Consider the following 21622-nt stretch of genomic DNA (forward strand, 5'->3'; position numbering starts at 1 on the left):
CAGTGACACAGGTGGCAGAGCACAAGGCCACAATGAAGATGGTCTCATTGAAGACTGAGCAAGTGAATGATCTGAGGATCTGCCTCCATTGAACTGATATGTGAGCATATCTGTGGGGGCATTTTCTTGATTGCTGATTGATGTAGGGGAACTCAGCCCACTATAGACAGTACCTGCCATAGAAAAGTAGGTCTAGGTTATATAAGAAAGTAAGCTGAGCAAGCTAGGGGAGGCAAGCTGCTGCATTTCTCCATGATGTCTGCTTCAAGCTCCTGCCTTGAGTCCTTGCCTTGGCTTCCCTCAATGATGGATTGTAAACTGTAAGATGAAATAAATCATTCCTGCCCAAGTTGCTTTTGGTAAAGGTGTTTTAACACAACAGCAGAGAAGCAAATTAGAATAGTACACAAAGGAAGGAGACCACACTTCTCAGGTGTCCTACATTAGGGTTCTAGGATGATAGCGGAAATATAGAGGCAGCGGTGATGACATGGACTGCATGAGCCAGGGCCTCTTGCCACAGCCAGTGTCACCCTGGAGACTTCTGTCATGTTCTTATCCCTTAGGTAAGTTTCCTTTTCCTTTTCTCATGACCATGCCATGGTGTCATTTTTGTCTCAGATCAGTTAAGTAGGGAGAACTGAATACATGGGAAACACACCATCTCCAGAGCCACAGGAACTGTTCAAAGACAACATGCAATAAGTAGCTACAGCCACTACAATGGAGAGAAACTGGTCAGTGTCACTGGGTGAGGGAGTAACTTTTATACCTGCTTTAAAAGAGAAAATACTTCTGAGATGGAAACAAAGGTAATTGTGAAAGTCATACAAAGTTTACAAATCTAGTACAGGAAGTGGCTTTGGACTGAATCGGGCCAGGAAAACCACATCTTCGGAAGTAAGCCCTACTTTCCAGTGCAACTACTGGAGAGGAGCTTACCAGAAGGATAAGGTCAAGTGAGATCACAAGGGCCGTGTTGCCCACAGGCCCATATGTTTGCATCCTTAGTTCCCAGACACTAGTGCTGTTTTGGGAAGTTGTGGAATCACTAAGAGGTGAGTTACTAGGGGTGAGCCTTCGCTGCTCACAGCTTGGCCTAGTTTCTGGCCTCTTCCTTTGCTCCCTAAAACAGCCAACTACTACTTGCTCCCAGAGCCATGGATTAAGCTAACCCACCAACCCTCCCTCTGAAAACATGAGCCAAGATAAACCTTTCTTCCTTTAAGCAGTTTCTGTCAGGATTTTTGATCTCAATGTCAAGAAAAGTAACTAATATGGGAGTGGCTCTAATTAATCAGGAGTGGTTCCCTGAAAAAAATAGATATCAAGCCAGTAAAATGCTAGCCATGCAAACAGGAAGACCTGTGTCAGATCTGCAGAGCCTGGGTAAAAAGGCTGGGTATGATGGCACATTCTTATAATCCCGCTGCTGGAGAGGCAGAAACAGGTAGACCCTTGGGGATTGCTTGCCAGTCAGCCTAGCTGTGGTGATATATTATATACCCCAATATATTGTGTAGCCTAATAAACTTATCTGGGGATCAGAGGACAGAGTCAGCCACTAAATTAGACACAGAAGTCAGGCAGTGGTGGCACATGCCTTTAATCCTATCACTTGGGAGGCAGAGATCTGTCTGGATCTCTGTGTGAGTTCAAGGCCACACTGGGAACAGAGCCAGGCATGGTAGCTCACACCTTTAATCCCAGGAAGTGACATGAGTGGGTGGAGAATGATATATAAGGTGTGAGGAGACAGGAACTAGGCAGCAGTTCAGCTGAGACCAGCAGGGTTGAGGACTCAGAGGCTTTCAGTCTGAGGATTCGTGGAAACAGGATTAGCTGAGGAGTTGGCGAGGTGAGGTTGGCTGTGGCTTATTCTGCTTCTCTGGTGTTTCAGCATTCACCCCAATATCTGGCTCCAGGTTTTCTATTAAAAGACTGTTTAGCAATTTGTGTCATACCTAGCATACCTTGCTTGTCCAATTCAAGTCAAAAAAACAAGGTGAATAGCACCTGAAGAAAGACACCTGAAGGCCTCCACATGCACATGCTCCTGCACAGACACACACACATGCATGCACACCAGAACTTGGAAAGAACGATGCAGTGAGTAAATAGCTGTCTGCCATGGAGGAACAGATATCTCACCACACACCAATTCTGACAGCATCTTGATTTGGGACCTCCAGCCTGAAGAACTAAGAGGGGCTTACATCTGTGGCTCAGGTCACACAGTCTAAGTATATTCTTCTGTCAATCCTGGCAGATGAACATAGAAGTTTTCAGTAAGGCAGACAGTGATAAACTGGCACCGGTAGAGACAGACTTCACAGCTAAATCAGGTGATCAAGAGCTAGCTTAGCAAAAGCAGGAAACAAACCAAGAAAGTTTGCTAGAGAAGCATCAGAGTGCCAGGAGCAAAGCGTGTGCTCCCAGGTGGTGTGATGGAGGCATAAACAGGTCTCTTCTAATGCTGTCAACCTTAGAAGAGTGTGGACACTGTTGTCACTGGTCCCTGAAACATCCCCAAGACCTACATATTTGAAGTCTGAAACTCAAGAATGGAAACATATTATTTAAGATAAAGAAGAATATAGCTAGACATGGTGGTACATGCTTGCAATCCTAGTACAAGGGAAACTGAGGCAGGATGATTGCTATAGGTTTGAATCTAGCCTCGGCTACAGAGCGAGAGCCTGTTTCAAAACTCCGCAAAAGAAGGAAGAGATAAAGGTAGAGTATTTGAGACATTCTGGTCTATCCCTTTGTGTGGACTGAATTACCTGACTTAGATGGAAAGCGCTACTGGCAATGTATATCAGATCTCACTGAAAAATTATTTGTATCTTGTGAGTAACTGGCAAGACCTGGCAAATATTTGGCCAAAACCTAAGTTTGCCAGGGATTCCACTAGAGAATTAGTCATTTGGTCACCAACCAGAAGAAAAATTACAACCTCACCATTTTGTTGGCTGGGATGGTACAGCTATGAAGACCATGATCAGAGATCCAGATACTAGGACCTGAACCAGGTCCTGGGGTTTGCTGATTCGTAGGACACAAATGACATACTCAGATGGTGAGTTGAAGCAGCATATTCCCTTTCCATGTCTCCTCAGTATTTGTTCCATCTCCATCCAGGCTTAGGTGCTCCTTGAAAGTCTTTAAGTCCCTTAGGAGTATTTGTTTCAGCTCTGGTGCAGTCCTCATCAGTCAACGAGCAGGTAACTGACCCACCTACCAGCTGCACTGCCACCATCCTCTGGATTCTGATCCCCCAGTACACTTCCCACCTCATCCTCCTCCTGGAGGCCAGCCCTCCTTCACAACTCCAGCAGACCCCATAGGCCCAGGTACAGTCTACGCCAGACAGAAGACCAGCACCTCCTCCCCTGGGATCTATATTGTGGTCTACAATTTCAGATAAGGACTTTGGCTTTATCAGATGCCAGGCTAGATCTAGGGACCCAAGGCTCCCAAACCCCAGTGGAGACACCCAACTGGACCCAAAGACTCACCAGTCACTAGAACCCTTGGCCACTTAGGCCAGAAGACCAGAGAGGAAACATAAAATAAAGAAACAAAACACCCATCCAAAAAAGACAAACACAGCAATCAATACTTAGACTGATAACCATCCCAAATCCAGATGCCTAAACACCAGTGTAAGAACACAATTAATAACACAATGGTAAGTACGGCACCACAGAACCTAGTGATCCTATGACATCAAGACCTGACTGAACATTTGGGGTTGGGGATTTAGCTCAGTGGTAGAGCGCTTGCCTAACCAGGTGGGGGGGGGGGTGTATGGGGACCTGAACATTCCAATGCAGCTGAAGCACAAGAAAACGACCTTAAAAATAACATTTTTTAAAATTTTTATATCATTTATGAAGATGATAGAGGCCCTAAGAAATGAAATAAAAAAAAAACTCCCTTAAAGAGATCAAGGAAAAGACAAACAAAAATCAGGAGGGAATATTTGTTCATCTCTCCATTCTGGCTTAGTTCATGGAGTAGGCTATATCTAACTGCGAAGCTGAGAGTGGTTGCCTCATCTCATAGACAGCTTGGTAGCAGATCACCCCAAAGACAAGTAACATCACCCTAAAGCTGAAGGTAAATAATCCCAAAATTATCCCAAAGCTGAAGGATGAGTATGGTGGTTCAAATAAGAATGCCCCCACACACACATAGATTTGAATGCTTAGACACCAGGGAGTGGCACTATTAGGAGGTGTGGCCTTGTTGGAGTGGTGTGTCACCAGAGATGGGCTTTGAGGTTTCAGAAGCTCAAACTAGGCCAAGTGGCTCACTCTCTCTTCCTGCTGTCTGCCTTTCCAAATGTAGAACTCTTAGCTCATTTCCAGCACCATGTCTGCCTGCATGCCACCATGTTTCCCACCATGATGACATTGGACTAAGCCACTAAACCTGTAAGCAAGCCCCAGTTAAATGTTTTTCTTTATAAGAGTTGGTCATGGTGTCTCCTCATGCCAATAATAACTCTAACTAAGACAGTGGGCCCACCAAGCAGAAACAGGACCTGATGTCCTGCTTTCTCTTAAACGTGGAAACTAGCTGTTAAAGAAACCACAGACCAGAACTGTTCATGCACGAACCGTTACATCTAAAAATACCCAGACAAGAGCCTGGAGACTGAATGTCAGTGAGAGAGATCCAGAAAGGACAGGTAAAAGGACATTACCAGAGAGCTGAATTGGAGATGGAAGCTTACGACTGAACAATATTTTGAAAATGTACAATACTAACAACATTACAAAGTTTTTATACTACTAAAGAGGTAAGCTAACATCAGAGATTTAGGAAACAGTATTCGAGACTATGAACACAAACGTGTCAAAGTAGTGAGAGCAATTTTGACAGAGTCTTTATTATAAAAATATGTCAGTCATACTGGAAGATTTTTTTTTTTTGAATACTAAAATAAAAGGTCTCCATGAGTAAAGAGGGGCAGGCTGTATAGTTCAAGAGAGCACTGACTTGCATCAAACTGATCCTCAGTACCAAGAGATAAAATTTACAGATTAAAAATTCAAAAATAAAAAGAGGAAAATCTCACAAAACATAAGAAAAACCATGCAGGCAAAAACAAGTTATTAAGCATATTGATTAAAACATGTACACTAAACTGATTGGGCAAAAATTGCTATTTGACATAAAACTAAGGTCAAATTCTGTTATCTTTAAGAAATACAAATAAGCCCAACTATAAATCAGTTACTTATCAAGTTTAGTTTAAGATTTATCATAAGTCAAGGGTGGTGGCACTTGTCTATCATCCTAGGAGGTTGAGGTAGGAGGATCTTGAGTTCAAGGTCAACCAATGTTATATAGTAGAGACCCTACCTGAAAACAAAAGATTTACCATGTCTTATAACATATTACAAAAATATAAGCACCAAAATAGTAAAGGTTTACTACCATAAATTTATCATTAAAATGATATAGCATTATAAGATATGTATAGCATGTATGACTATGAAAATAGTTGAACATGATATCTTAATGTTTAAAACACTATGGAGAATATGATCTGAAGCTAGTATAATTGGCAGATGTGATTGTATCTTAAAACTTTAACAGTACAACACAGCAGATAAGCAGTCAAACATCTTCCCAGAGCACAGGGACATATATCAACATCACTTCCCAACTCAGCATCTCTAGAGCTTCTGAGGATGCATAAAGCACCATTAGCACCATCATTGCAAATATTGTTCCTGTTTGTCGTTCTGAGACTCCCTGGATTTTAGATTGTGCTGTCTAACCAATCTCTGCCCACATCTTTGTTCTCTGCTCTGTAATGCTTGTTTTAAAAGCCACTCAATAGATATGTATATCACAAACAATAAACATCTAATAAAACACTTGTCGAATAAACAAATATATGACAGTGAGAATCATAGCCACAATCTTGCCCAGATGGTCACATGGGTTGAAAAGAATTCCAAATATATAAACAGTGCTTCCCTTCCTGTCCTCATACTGGCTAGTTCATGATCATTATTTCCTTGAAATGCATAGCTGGCCTGTGATTTAATATTATTGACCAGGATCCAATATGTATGAACTCAGTGCAGTGAGATCTGTTCTTTTGTAAAAATGATTTAAGGCAATAAATTTGTCCAACAAAACTACTAAGTACCAAATAAAGTTTACATAATGTATATCCACTGACCTTGTGAGGATGTAAGGTGAAAATGAAGCTGGGTTGTCCTGCTCTGAGAAGAGGGGCATAGTTCCTCCCATTATCCACAGGCGGAAATACAAAATGACAGTCACCTTGGAGGAACAAGAAGACCTGATGAAATGCCCACCTACATCTCTTCCATCTTTGTTCATGTATTCTGATCCTCTATCAAGAAGTAGAGTCAGCTGTCCCCTCCCCTTACAGCTGATAGCTAAGCCTGCCTGTGTAATCCCAGCCCCAAATCATGACATGGGGAACCATTCAGCTGAGCTTCCAAACTAAATCCCCTGGACAAGCGGCAGTACACCTCTGGATACTTGGAATGGATGCTGTTAAGCAGTAGACAACTGTTACATCCAGGTCACTCTGAAAACACTTTGAAAGGGACTTTAAAACCCTGTGTTGTTCACACTATCCCATCAGGTTCCTGTGTATGCTTTCACACACACACACCTTTGCTGAAAAGCAACATTTACCACCTACAAACCTTCTTTAAGAGATGATGTTGACAGTGAGTTTATTAAGTAATGTGGAGCATGTCTCTGAGTGGAGACTAAGTGAAAATACCCTTACTAGCTATATTCGAAGTATACATTATATACTTACATAACTGACGACCAAAATGGCCCGTTTTAAAAACGGTCTCAGGGTAAGCAGGAAATTCCCATTGCTGCTTCCTGTCAGACACCTGAAACAGGAAAGGAAAGATGAACATCTAAGAGCGACCATCTACAGCACAATGTTCCTGTCTGTGAAGAGACTGAGTTCTGAGAAGACATCAAGAGCTTTGGAGCCAGAGCATGTGGGTTTCAACACCCCATTCTGCTGCTTGCAACTTGGGAAGTGGGAACAGGTGTCTTCATTTCTCTGCACATCTATTTTGCTCATTTAAATGGTAACAATATCTACTTTGTGGAAACAATGTAAGGAATAAGTGAAATAATAAATAGACCAGGACCTGGCATTGTTAGCTATAAATATTGCCATTTGCCCCTGATTAACCTACACACTGATAACATGAGTTTACATTTACCTGCTTTATATAATTTAGAGGCACATTGTCTTCAAAGTATCTCACAATTGTCTTGTCCCTGAAGAACAAGGATGCCAAGATTATGTGAAGTGAAATAGACTGCGCTTCTGGGGTAGATCAAAGACAGAGCTCTCACACATACTCAAGAGTTCTCACTTGCTTACTGTCCTCTGTTCTAGGAAACAAATTAGATTGCAGGAATGTCAGCTTCAGAGGTCAGAGGTTAATGGACACCCTGCATCTGCCATAGTCCCCACTGGTTCAAAGTAGGAGCTGCAGCTTTATGAATGGGACTGGCTGGCTTCTGTGACATAAAAGCAAGAGCTGAGGTTAACAAGCCCCCTGTGAAAACATAAAGGGTCCATATTATCCTCCATGCAGGCTTGTATACTTTAGTCAAAGCAGAGAAAAGAAGTTGAACTGAATCACATAATCCCTCTGGCATTCCCCTCCTTATTTTCCCTGGCTCTTTTCATTTAGTTCTTTCACTCCATTTAATCTGTTTCTTCCCTCAAGGGAAGGATTTCTCTACTGAAGTCTGCATTTGAATGAGGGCTCTTCCTTGAAGAGAAACTTTGGTCCAGACAGTGCCTCTTCAGTAAAACCAAAGTGGGCTAGTGTCCTGCAGAGATAGGTCTACCTTGAGTCTGCTTACTGAAGATGTGTGGCCCTTGCCCTATAGTGTAGCAAGTATTTTGTAACTGCAAGGAAGTGACAGCTTTACTCAAAAGCAGATCTCTTCCTCAGGACTCCTTCTCCTCTTTCTGGCTCATAAGAATATTTGGAAGTGATGCATGCTCTAAGCGCTTGATGATTAGAGAAAACGAGCAGGGGTGAAGCCACCAAATAAAGTTTGCTGCTAACAAGTTCTGGATAGGTCCAACTTCTAGAGCAGCTCTGAGCCCTTTCTTCCCTTCTGAGAACACAGCAGAAAGTTTGGCATGAGGCTAGGCCAGGGTCACTGCGGCTGCCGTAGGAGGGTGCACAGAGGCTGTCCCTTTAGAAAATCTAAAATGGTACTCGTGTGTGTGTCTGTGTGTGGATGTTTTACGGAGGTAGTTTGTGTTTGGGCAGCTGGCTCTATGATTCTCACAGTAGTAGTACAAAAACACACATCCTTCTCTGGTCTCTGCCTCCTTCAAACTATCATTTTCAGGTAAATTAAACCAAGACCAGACCTTGACACTTCTGTTTCTCCAAAGATGGAGGACAACTCTCAGCAGGTAAGTAAAGGAGACAGACAGAGGCCAGAAAGGGTGCCGAGGAGGGCAATGGGTGGGAATGTGTCTGAACTTTTCAGGTAGTTGCTCTTGGAGACTTCATTTCTCAAGCTCCCTCTCCAACTTGTTTAACACTGGAAAAATTACACGTGGCTTTCATTTCTATAGAGCAAGCCACACAGTTAGAGGTTGTTAAACTTATACAAAGCTGTCATGTATCACTTCTGACAGTTCGCTACGATGGCTATTTTAGTAACTGTATTTATAATGCTTCCCCTAGTTCAGTGAGTCTTGGTGAAATTCTATTTCCACAAGAAGTTAGGATGAGGGTACCAGATAATTTACTCTCAAAATATAACATCCTAAGGTCACACAAATCTGAAATAGTACAGGGATTCTTGGTAGAAAAACAAGATGTCCAGATTTCTATTTTAAGCTGTGGGCCCACAGTAAATGACAAAGTGATACATATGGCCTGGTGCCATGTCTGGAGAAGCACTAGCTAGGTGGAGAGTGTGCCATGGGCTCTGTTCTCTACACTTCCTCCTCCACTCCACCTCAGAGCTGGACAGTGGGATTTCCCCCTTGATTCACTTCTTGTGTACTATGGAACAGACCTAAATAATGACCAAGAATAACAGTAGCATTAGTAAAAGTAACAACTAACAGTACATGTCAGACATGTAGTTTGATTTAAATATGACAGCTTATCTACTATTTAGAATAATTCCACAAAACCAAAAATTTAGAAGCGATAATTTTTAAACCTGATTTCTCAGCTATTCATTTCAATCATAAGAAAAACATACTAAAACTACACTTTATTTATCTTTGTGTTTACTTATACTTTTTTAGACAGGGTGTCACTAAGTTGTGTGTTGTGCTGGTACTCACTATAGGTAGCCCAGGCTGGCCTCAAACTCATGGCAATCCTCTAACCCTAAGCTCGATTATCCTAAGAGTACAGATGTGTGCCACCAAGCCTAGCTAGGAACACTTTAATTTTAGCGAATTCTCCATGGAATTTGCACATTCCTTACAAAACTACAGAAAGTACCAACAACAACCAATTCCAAGCCACTATGAAAGCACAAGAATAAGAACCATGGATTGACGCTTCTGTCCCTTTGTGTTCTCATCTTACATCAAGACTGCAGTCTCCCAGTTTTCTTCCTTTATCCAAGAGCTAGTTAAGTAGCCTTGGAGGCCCCTAAAAGATTGCAATTCCTGGATGTTTTCATCAATTGATGACATCATAAATCACTGAAGAAACTCAGAGGAACCAAATTTAAAGAAAAAAGGATGTCATGGCATCCATGAAGAAACACTACTTTGAAGAGATAATTAGAACACTCAGTTGTACATGATGATTTAGCACCTTTGTAGGAGACTGGTATTGTCAAATTAAGCATTTTAACCACCTTCAACTTCCACCACATAAAAACAAAAGATCAAGATTATCCAAAGTGATTCCCCCAGTTTTTGCTTCCCTACACTGCAGGTATTCTGATAAGTGAAGCAGGCAGACTAGCACATCACTGCATGTCCAGGGTGGCATTTCTTTTATTTTCAACTAAAACTTGAAGGTGAAAGCTGAGCTTGCTCAGAGGTGCTTCTGTCTGCCATGTTGACTTTGAAGACATGGTCTCCAGGACCTTGAATTTAACATGCTTCAAAAATGTCTCTATAGTCCTCCATTCTCAGGGATGTGCTCACTTCTGTGTGAATATGTACATATATAGGCTTCCAACGAAATCCCCATGTTTCCCATTTAGAAAGAATGTTGCTTTGTAAATGATTCTCTTGCTTCCCTTGCCTGCAGCACACAATGATCTTTTTCCATCTTGTATTTTGTGTCTGTTCTCTATTTGACTTTGTACTCACTAAGACTCAGACCCATTGTGTTCACATCCACTGTCTCAGTTGGTTGTGTTAAATACTCAGTGTTAAAACTGAAACTCATCCTTTAGTTGCTTAGCCCTCATACACTGTGGAGAGACTTTAGTAGAGACCAAAACAACAGCAACACCAAATCACCCACCCAGGGTCTGTGCATCATTGACCTTTGTTAATGCAGTTACCATGCCAAAAGATATTAATACAGGTGATAACTCTCCAGTAAGACTCCAGAGTCAGAACTGTCTTCTAGGTCTGTCTGGGTACTTTCTTGTAAATTTCATTTTCAGCAAGAACCCTGCTATGTCAATTTTCCAAGACCCCCCCACCCCACCCCCGTGTGCTGGTTAGTTATTATTGTCAGCTGACACAAATTAGTTACCTTGGAGGAGGGAGCCTCAGTTAGGGAAGTGCCTTCATTAGATTAGCCTATGAGCATGTCTGTGGGGTGTTGATTTTTAATGTGAGAGGGCACATTCCACAATGGGTGGTGCCATTCCTAGACAGGGGGTCCTGGAAGGCATAAGAAAGTTAGCTGAGAAAGCCATGAAGAACAAATCAGTAATCAGCATTCCTCCATGTTCTCTGCTTCAGTTCCTGCCTTCAGGTTTATGTGCTGGTTTTCCTGATGATGGTCTCTAAGCTATAAACCAAATAAACCCTTTTTTCTCCTCAAGTTGGTATTGTGGGATAACCCCTCTGTATATTGTAAATATGTTTTATTGCTATTGGTTAATAAAGATGATGCTTTTGCCTATAGCACGGCAGGATAGAGTCAGGATAGAGCAGAGATACAGAAGAAAGGTGGAGTCGGGCAGATGCCAACCAGCCACCAGACAGTAAAGCCACGAGACACATGGCAAATATATAGATTAATAGAAATGGGTTAATTTAAGTTGTAAGATCTAGTTAGTAATAAGCCTGGGCAATAGGCCAAACAGTTTGTAATTAATATTAAGCCTCTGAGTGGTTACTTTAAAAGTGGCTGCATGACCGGGTGGGACAGAAAAGCCTCTGTCTATGTAGGATGCCCAATGTGGGGCTCAAATCCATGACCCTGGGATTAAGAGTCTCATGCTCTACTGAGTGAGCTAGCTGGGCATGGATCCACATAAGACCTAAAAAGAGCTTTTAAAAGGTTCTAAGCATGAAGAAATGGAGCTACACTGGGCTTCCCAGTCTCTCATGCTGGCCACAGTACAGAGACACCTCTCCAGACAACTGCCTATGAGATGGAGTAGGCCACCAACCGCCATGAGCTAAGCTGTGTGGTGGGTTCCCAAATCCTCTTACACAAGCTACAGTGAAGAGGTTTCTTTCAGTCGCTGTCTGTAAGCTTGAGAGCACAGCATGGTGGATTTAGACACAGGGTCAAAAAAGGCTAGAGATGAACAGTAAAAGAGGTCCAGACAGAAAAACCTGTAAACAGGTTCTAGTGTGTTTTACAGTGTGCGTAGGCTTAAGAAAGAAAGAAAAAGGGTATGTACAGTCATAGAAAGAAAGAAAGAGTTTTAAAATAATAAAATAAAGTCTTTTAAGAGAGGAGAAAAGTAATATTTTAAAAAGCCACAAGAGATGGGAAATATATAGGAAGCCTAGATCCTGTATGTTTTATGTTGGTTTTAGATTTTTTGATTGCTGACAAAGGACAGCTGCTAAAAGACCTGGAATCGAAAGAGGGACTGTTGAAATATACCAGACTATATACTTTAGAAATGCCTTAACTTTACAATGGAAGTCAAAAGATATATTTGTCAAATGGAAATCAAAAATACTTTGGAGAAAAGGTTTTGCTTTTGTTTCCACAAGAAATGAGAGGCTGTGGATTCCTTTCAGGTTCATATGGTTTGATCCAGGAAGGCCCCCTGAAAAATCTCTAAAGGGAATGGATGGCCCAGATGACCCAACATTTCAGAGTGCCTCTGTTGCAGTTTCTTCTGAGTTCTGCATCTAAAACAGCTTCAAGGCTGCTGGCTGAGATGATCCAGATGCACAAAATACTCCAGTCAGGACTTGACCATAATTCTAAATTTTCTCAGGGTCCCCATATATTATCAGTACCCCCAATCAACAGGAAGTAGTCTAGAGAACTACACTAAAATTCCCAAAATATTGTTTGTGAATGTTTGTTTTCATTTTGGAGAGGTTGGTTATAAATTGTTATTGGTCATAGTCAATCTCTTTATAAAAAAAGAAAGGGGTATATGATATAGACAATTTGGGACAAAAAGGTAAATTATTGAATCTACTTTTATCCAAAAAACAACTGTTCATCTAAAAATATTTTACATTGGTATGAATTTTAGTTTATCAATATAAATTTAAGGTTAATTTTGTTATACTGTTTGTATATTTCTACTCTTGTTTATACAGCTCAATTAAAAATGTAATATATAATTAAAATACAGATTTACAAAAATACCATTAGTCATCTATAATAGTCAAACTTCAAGTCATGTTAGTTAGGTTTTCTAGACATACAAAGATATATTCCAAATAGATAGGCAATCTTCAAACACTTCAAAGACCTACAGAATACGGCATTTAAAATGTTTTAATAACTTAGAATTCTTTTGATGTGAAACACATCTTTTCCTGGAATCATTGATCTACTCCCGAGAAGATGATGGGCACCAAAGACGCTCCATATGGAGTTTGTTTTCTTCTTGGCAAAACTGGCCTATTGGGCAAAAAACTGCCCTTGCCTTGACTGCTGACACTAAGTACACTGCCCAATCTAGACAAGCAGGACATAAGGAAAGCAATTGCTGAACTTTGCAGAGACTGGGTAGGACAATCCTTCAAATTTTCTTGCTTCTGAAAATGGTCTGTCAGATATTCTAGGTCTATAAACCAAAGTTAGATGCCACAACATCACAGAAAAACCTTGGGTGACTTAGCAGCCAGCTGTTTCTGTGATTTCTTACATTTTTTGGAAGTTGCTTGCTTGCACTTCCTGCTTACTCAGGTAATATTATTTCGTTCTCAGTTCTTTAATAAAGTTGAAGACTAGATAGTTATAATTACAGTTTTCCTTAGTTATGATAAAAGGTAAATTAGATATGGAACTTTAGACTCACAAAGATAGGCTAGATGATAGAATATTTTCTTTAATTTTGTCAAATACAAATAGACTAGATATTGTAACTGTAATTCTAACTTGATAACTGTTTTTCTATATGTAATTTTACTATGTTAAAGTTAAAACCTTCCTTTTTAATTAGACAGAAAGGGGGAAAGACTGTGGGATAACCCCTCTGTATGCTGTGAATATGTTTTATTGCCATTGGTTAATAAAGAAGATGCTTTGGCCTATAGCAAAGCAGGATAGAGCCAGGTGAGAAATCCAAGCAGAGATACAGGGAAGATGGTGAAGTTGAGGGCAGAAGCTAACCAGCCACAGGAGGAGCAAGATGTATTAGAACCAGACATGTAGCAAAGCATAGATTACTAGAAAAGGGTTAAGTTGTAAGAGCTAGTTAGTAACAAGCCTGAACAATAGGCCAAATAGTTTGTAATTAATATTAAGCCTCTGAGTGATTATTTTAAAAGCAGCTATGGGACCGAGCTGGACAGAAAAGCCTCTGGCTACAAGTTGGTTTTGGTCAGTGTTTTTACCATAGCAATAGGAAACTAACTAGACCACCCTGAGTATATTTACTTGCCCTTGTAACCTGGTGGATGTTCTTCATTCTCCCCCAGGTAATGTCTGACTACCCTGGCCAGTCTTTAGCTATAATCCTGTTATTTCATTTAGACAGAATATTTTTGTTGTTGTTGTTGTTTTGTTTTTCAAGACAGGGTTCCTCTGTGTAGCTTTGTACCTTTCCTGGATCTCACTCTGTAGACCAGGCTGGCCTCGAACTCACAAAGATCCGCCTGCCTCTGCCTCCCAAGTGCTGGGATTAAAGGTGTGATCCACCACCGCCTGGCTAGACAGAATTCTTTATACACAATGTTTTCTTTCAGGAATTTTCTAACCCTTACCTTCACTGCCAACCCTGTTCTTGGCTATAGACGTCTACTCACAGCTATAGTCAGGGTTAAACCCAAACTCTCTTTCTTACTACAGAATACCTTCCCAGTAATTCCTGAACATACCTCAACAGGCCTGCTCCACCTTGAAGACAGTCTTCCTTCACAAGCACTATCTGAATAGATTTTCTTTCATATGCACATCAAGATCAATAAATCCCAGTCACCTAAGCAGAATTCTAAATGTCCTTCCTTTACACCTCTCGACCTCTTCTCTTGTGCTTTCTTATTCTTCAGTACTAGGCTGGTGTATAAAATGTTTAATTTGGGATGTGGACAGCAGGGTGGAGGATGACAACCATCTGAATAGTGCTGTTTCCCTTTTTCATAAATCCTGACAGCTGGAATGGACATTATATTAGATTCTCCAGCTCTTCTCAGAATCTGTATACCACATAATTTTTGCCTAAGTGTCAACTACAGATGGCAAAACCAGCAGTGAATTGTCACTGCTCAGCAGCACACCAATCACATACACAGCTATCAGAAACCCTTCTAGAATACCAACCATACTAACTTAATTTCCTTTTTGCATTCAAAACAATAAAGGATATTGGTAAAGAATCATATATTCAGAGGGAAGAAAGAAATTAAATTCAGATCTTTTGGAATAAAAATCCCAAAATACTTTTCTTTGAAAGACAATAAAACATTCTCACTTTGCTAAAAGATAGCAAAGACACAGCTCACATTAGAAAACATTATCAGCTAACTATATACCAAAGAAAGCAAGATCCTTCTTGAATACACTGCCTTGGACCCCAGGAGATCCTCCTCTAAGTTGTATCAATGGCAAAGGCTCTCCACAGAGTCAGGTTTGCATGTTGCCCTTGCCAGCACCATAATTCTGACAGGAGATGGAGCTGTTCTGAGAATTCAGTGACACGTTCAGAAACCCAAATCCACCTTCCATGTCCAACTCTGGAGCTCTGGTGAGTGTATCTTCCAGAAACTTCAAACCCTAAAATTTTCTAAAGGACCCTTTACTTAGATTATCACACAGAATGTGGAGATGAAACTGGAGAGTATTGGGAGTATGGTTTTCTGTTCTCTTAACCATTCTGAATGCCAAACCTGGAACTATAAGGGAACAAAACACTCAGGAAGTTTTATAGTTTTATAGGGTGCAGGCTGTACAAGTATGGAGACCTGAGTTCAGTTTCTAACACATATTAAAAAAAAAAAACAACAAAAAACTGAGGACAGCAGCGCTTGTGTGTAATCTCAGTGCTGGGGCATCAGAGATGGAAGGTTCTGGGGCTCATTAGCCAGAGAATCTACCCAAATAGACAAGCTCCATGTTCAGTGAGAGACCCTAACTCAAAAAATAAGGTAGAGTAGAACTGAAAAAGACATGTTATATCTATATCTGGCCTCTGTATACACACACACACACACACACACACACACACACACACACACACACACGCCAAGAAATGTGAACGGATTTGGAGAAAGTCATGGTCCTTCTTTGTCAAAGATCAATGACATGACATTGGGCTTCATTAATTTAGTCAGATAATCCATTTTATACTCCCTCCACAAATGATTTAGTCAGCATCCCTGGTTTTTAACTCTTTCTACAGGGAATGATAAAATTCCATTTTGGTGACATTAGTCTTATCTTTCAGTCACAGTCCCACAAGTGCACTTGATAGGTGTCAATCACGGTACTGAGTACTCCCATCTTCTTCCCATGTCAGCCATACTGTGACAGGATCAGGGGCTGTTCTTGCCAAAGCATGGACCCTTCACTTGGGCCTACAGACACCCAATGCATAGCTTAAAACAGGTGAGAACATGACTTCTCTGTCCTCTTTTTGATCTGTAACTTTGCTTCCCTAAATGTTAGCAACTCAGCTATGACTATAGACACTTTAATCACATAAGGAACATTTGCTATAGACACAAAACCACAGTGCTTACCTCAAAAAGAATAAGAGATGGTTTATTCTGGAAGACAAATATGAGTGACCTTGGCCAGGAAACACATTTGTTTACTCCAAAAATCATGTTCCAACATGGAAACAGTTTAATGAAGTTTTTTATACTAACATAACAAAGAAAGTCACAAATCAAAGGCACTTTTCCAATACATTGGTGGGAAACATCAGGTAGGCAAATTACAGCAAAGTGGGAACATCTCTGTTATTGGCCTTGGATGCCATCTGACAATATGCTTAGCCTTTGAGTTGGTTGCACCAGTGGTCTGTTGAACACTGCAGAAAGGATTTGCCTAATAGTGACAATATGGATTTTAGGTAAAACACAGAGCTGGGTGATTAATTGTGACTCAGGAGACTAAATATAGCCCTAAATAATTTGGCCTTTGGATCTGTAACATTCAAGTTGTCCATAGTCACCAAAGCTCATAGTCAGTCAATCAGCCTTGTACAATGTACACAGACACAGCTTTTCCCCTAGAACTTCAGCTCACAATATCTAGAAGCTGCAAATACAAGGTTGATTATCCCTAACTTTTGCTAGGCTTTCCTTCTCTCTCTTCAAAACTGAAGACACCAAGAGTCATTGCAGGTTTAACTGGGACCCTGTTGTAAGTCTGGAATATCTATATTATTAAAAGGCATTTATGGATGTTAATGACATCATACGTTTAGTCTTAGTCTGTATGTGAAACAAAAAGACTAGATAGTTTGTGAAGAACAAAAACCTATTTTTACAGTCATGGAGCCTGCAAAGACCAAGATCAGTGCCAACACTGGTGTCTGTCTACAGTGGCAGAAAAGGCAAGAAAGGTGAGCTCACCAGAGCCTCTTTCACAAAGGCATCAACAGCTGGATGCAGTGTCTCACACCTGTAAGCCCAGCACTCAGGAAGCTGAGGCAGGAAGACTGCTGTGAGTCTGATAGCCTGAGCTATGCTATGAAACCTGTCTAAGAAGCTTCAACAACTTCTGAACACTTCGCCTCAGGAATCAGCTAATCCCCCTAAATCTTCATCTCTTAATGCTTCCACAGGGTAAGGCTCACCTGAATTTGGGTGCTGAGACTCAAATACTAATTAATTGATACAGCTTATCAGTTTATAGAGGTCTACCAAGGTTTTTCATACATGTGAGCACAAGTTCTGAAATGCTTTTTAATGAGCATCCCTCAAAGGCCAATGTATGAAGGGTACTGAGGTTGAAGATTTATAATTTCCTTATGTACAGAGGTGACTCAGAACATCCATGTGGGAGGCAGTGGCAGGAGAGGAGGCTGGGCTGACAACATCACTGAACCGTGAGATGTCCAACCAGCCAACCTCACAGAGATGAGCAGCAAGCAGCAGAGTAGATTAGGGTACACAAAGGAAAATATAGCTGACACCTGGGAGGAGAGAAAATGTTGAAGAGGGAAAAAACAAGAAGTACACAGAAAGCCTAGGACCAGGGGAACACAAGCCCAGAGGAAGAGGGTAGAAGTCAGCCATGTCTAGAGGGTAGTGCTGACAGAGTACTGAGAGCACAGGCTGAGGAGACCAGAGTGGTGTCTGGGTTTGTTGTTGTCAAAAGTTTTGAGTTGGAGGGGTGTAGGTTGGGGAAAATGAGACAAGGTCTCAAGTAGCCCAGGCTAGCCTCAAGCTCATGATGTAGCCAGGGCTGGCCCTGAACTACTGATTCTCCTGCCCCTGGCTCCTCAGTGCTAAGATTACAGGTGAGAGAAACCATGTAGGGTCTATGTTTACACTGAAAACAGTCACCAAGGAACTTTGGCAGAGACAACTGATTACCTTCAGCAGCCTAGCCTCAGCACTGCTAGATGCTGACACAGACCCATTCTAAGGCTGATCACAGAAAACAGTCCTGCAGCCCTAGCAGAGAGATGATGAGGACCACAGAGCAGACCATGGTTGGTTTGGAAATTGTGCTACACGGACTCATAAACAGATAAAATGTTCATGTCCAAGCCAGTGGAGACACGTTATTACAAGAACCAGGGAGACAAGGGTGAAAATAAGATTTGAGTGTTAACTATCTTTTTAATGAGTTTGAATCTTTAGTGAATCAGATATTAATTTGAAAAACATAATAGCTTTTTACTGATGAGAATATTAAATTTACCCACATATGAACCTTTGGAGGGTAGATAGATGGCTCAGTAGTTAAGAGCATGTTTTGGTCTTGAAGAGGACCCAAATCCCTGTATCTACATCAGGCAGTTCACAACCACTTGTAACTCCAGCTCCAGGGGACTGAAAGCTCTTTTCTAGACTCTGTGGGAACCTGTACACAAATGCACATACCCCCCCCCCCAAAAAAAAAACCAGTTACAGACAGACAGACAGACACACACACAAATAAAATGAATCTTAAAAATTAAGTATCTTTTGTGAAATGACTATAATGTGTATTTGTAGCATAGCACTTATGTATCAAGGAGCTTATGGCTGTCCCCTAGCCCTTAGCCCCTGAGAGATCCTTGAGTCTGCCAGAACAGAGACCACCATTCCAGGTGACAGATCCAAACCACAGTCTCAGACCAGAATGGAGTTGTATGGATAGACAGTTCAATGTCTTTCTTTGAGATTATACATTCCCTTCTCTGACTACGCACTCTCCTCTCTCACCATGTACTTCCTATTTCCCCTCATTTTCACCCACCCACACTTGTAGCATACCAGCTGTATTAAAGGATCTGTGCAATAAGATCATGGTAACTTGCAAATATATACCAACTTACAGACAAACTTTAGCACTAAGAAAAAACTCCAAAGATAGCTAACAATGCTATAATATTTTCTGAACCTTATTAGGAAACTTGGACTAGATGCAATTAAGCTAGTGAGAGGGAGTATACAATATTAGCACTGTCTGGGCAAACCAGCAAAGTACACTTTAGGTTACCATTTAGTGACTGCCTACTGTGTATTCTAAGCTAATACATATGGCCCTGATCATGTTCCTACAAGATAGATATTAATATTTCCTTTCTGCAAGAGGGGAAATTGTGGCATTAATGACCCAGTACTTTGTCCTAAGATCTGACAAGAAGTAAGAGGTTGGAGGCAGAATACAAATCCAGCCTGTACCTTTGCTACACACATTCTGCTGCCTTTCCAATCACTGTCAGCAAAATTGTCTCCATCTTCCTAAGATGCCTGAAGTTGGGATACATCCCTCTGGATTACAAATGTATCAGGTACACATGCTGAGACAGATTCAAGCTCAGAGTACCAAGACATACCTGATCAATACAGGAAATGAGAAGAACATCTAATACAACTTCATCACTATGAAAAATGACAAGTTACTTACATAACGATATTCAATTTGACAGGAAAAGTTCCAGGAACAGAGCCAGGCCCTAGAAGTATTACATGAAAGGAATAGATGCATAATCTAACATTTAAATAAGAATTAATGTTTGCTGAGCACACAACAGGGGCCAGAAGTGGTAGTAGAGAAACTGAGGCATTCAAAAGTGAACCAATCATCAGCAGAATCAGGATGTGAATCTGTGTATTCTCTCCTAGCCACCCCCAGCTTATTATTCTGAAGGGCCACCCTGCCCCAGGAAGGCAGCACAAGATGAAGGGCCACAGATCAGAGAAGGAATGGACATGAGCCAGGAAAGGAAAAGAAGCTACAAAGGAGAGGTGATGCTTGGCCTGAGGCCGTAGAGATACTGAAGACATAAAGAAGGTGAAGGGCCAAGAGGAAGTGCCTGGGCAACAGTTCAGGGTTGAGGATGAGCAACAACAAGCTCCCTGCTAGCTCAGTAAGGCAATAGCACTCAGCACACTCCTGTAAGGGTTTCAAAGCTGAGCCTCAAATCAGAATAAAAGGATGCTAAGAGGGAGGTTCAAGTCCTGACAGTGGGATAGAAGTGACATACCATACATGAACTTGCCTGGAAGCTTCTTATCTCCTAGGCCTGTCTAGTGCTTGACTGGTGTTACCTGAGAACTGTACCCATTCAGAGCCTGCAGCATGTTAGAGAATAAACTCATCCTCTGTTTCCCATGTACCTGATGCTGATTGCTCCCCAAGAAGATTACATGATCAACACCCCACACACTGCCTAATCACACTGCTGGTGGGAGAAGTCACTGTTCCCATCAGTGTCTGTGATGTCTTGTCCATTTGTTGTGTCTATACAGATGAAGGTCAGGCTGGTCTGTTTTGTCTCTTTCTCCAGCCCACTTTTACAGTTGACCTGGGTCTGGAGTCTGTGTTACAGATCTAGTCTGCTGACATTTAAGGCAGAGAGAGGAGAAAGTCTCACCCGACCACTATCAAGCTACCTTTTACAGGTGTGTTTTCCATTAGAGCCACTCCAAGCCCTCCTTACCTCAACCTACATAAACTCAAAGCCTCTCACATACCCTGGCTTCATGTGTTGAGTTCCCCAGTAGGCCATGCAGGACATTTGGCAGCCTGGCCTTCCATAAGTAATACATGCCCTCGCTACATATGATCTACATGGTCTGTAGCAACACAGATGTCTTGAGAAGCCCACACTACTTACAGAAGGTATCAATGTGGAATTAGCCAGCTTAATCCCACCCCAGCCCCAATTCAATGGGCAAATACAGAAAGAATTCATTATCTGTTGAGGTTTGTCATTTACAGCCTTCCTGGAAGGAGAGAGAAACAAAGGGTTTTCCTAGAAGTTAAAGATTTAATTCATTTTCATGGTGTTCTGTGATTTCACCATGGACACACAGGGCATGCAGTGAATAGACTGTAACACATGCAAGGATGCTGGCTGAGGAGGAGTTACTGAGGTACTGAGGTGGCCCAAGCTTCTTCATCAATTTGTACTCAGATGACCATTTACTTTGGTAAGGAAGGGGAACCTTTTCCTAACACACTCAAAAAAGCAAAAGGTGCCTTGGACCTAAAACGTCATGCTGCCCCTGTGTCTCATGCTTACAGCTTGCTCCTTCATGAAGAGATCCCTGTGTGTAGCAGCAGCCCTGATTTCTTATTGGTTAATACTCCTGCTGTAATAATGGCTTTTCTGGAGACTTGTTTAGTTTGATACTTCTATCCTCTTGGTAGCAGCTTGCATTTGCTCACTGGCAGTCTCACATGTTGCTAGATTTCTAGTCACTGGGCCATCGGTAAAGTTACCAAACAACAAATAGCACTGTTTTTTCCTTCCATCAGAGGTGTTTCCCGTACAAATTCAGGTCAATGTTTTCTCTTTTTTCCCCTCTTTTCTTTTGTTTTTTGTTTTTTTGGAGGGTGGGGTGGGGAGACAGACTCTCTCT

General features: G+C 41.4%; 1 protein-coding gene across 1 annotated transcript in view; it reads right to left on the reverse strand.

Moving 5' to 3' along the window:
- The window catches only part of Tmtc1 (transmembrane O-mannosyltransferase targeting cadherins 1), a 220369-nt gene that overhangs the window by 106904 nt on the left and 91843 nt on the right, over positions 1-21622 (reverse strand). The window contains 2 exon segments of the mRNA XM_036181071.1: positions 6209-6312; positions 6827-6908. Coding sequence (XP_036036964.1) covers positions 6209-6312; positions 6827-6908 — 186 coding nt within the window.

This window comes from Onychomys torridus, chromosome 3 (assembly GCF_903995425.1).
Source record: "Onychomys torridus chromosome 3, mOncTor1.1, whole genome shotgun sequence".
Classification (NCBI taxonomy): domain Eukaryota; kingdom Metazoa; phylum Chordata; class Mammalia; order Rodentia; family Cricetidae; genus Onychomys; species Onychomys torridus.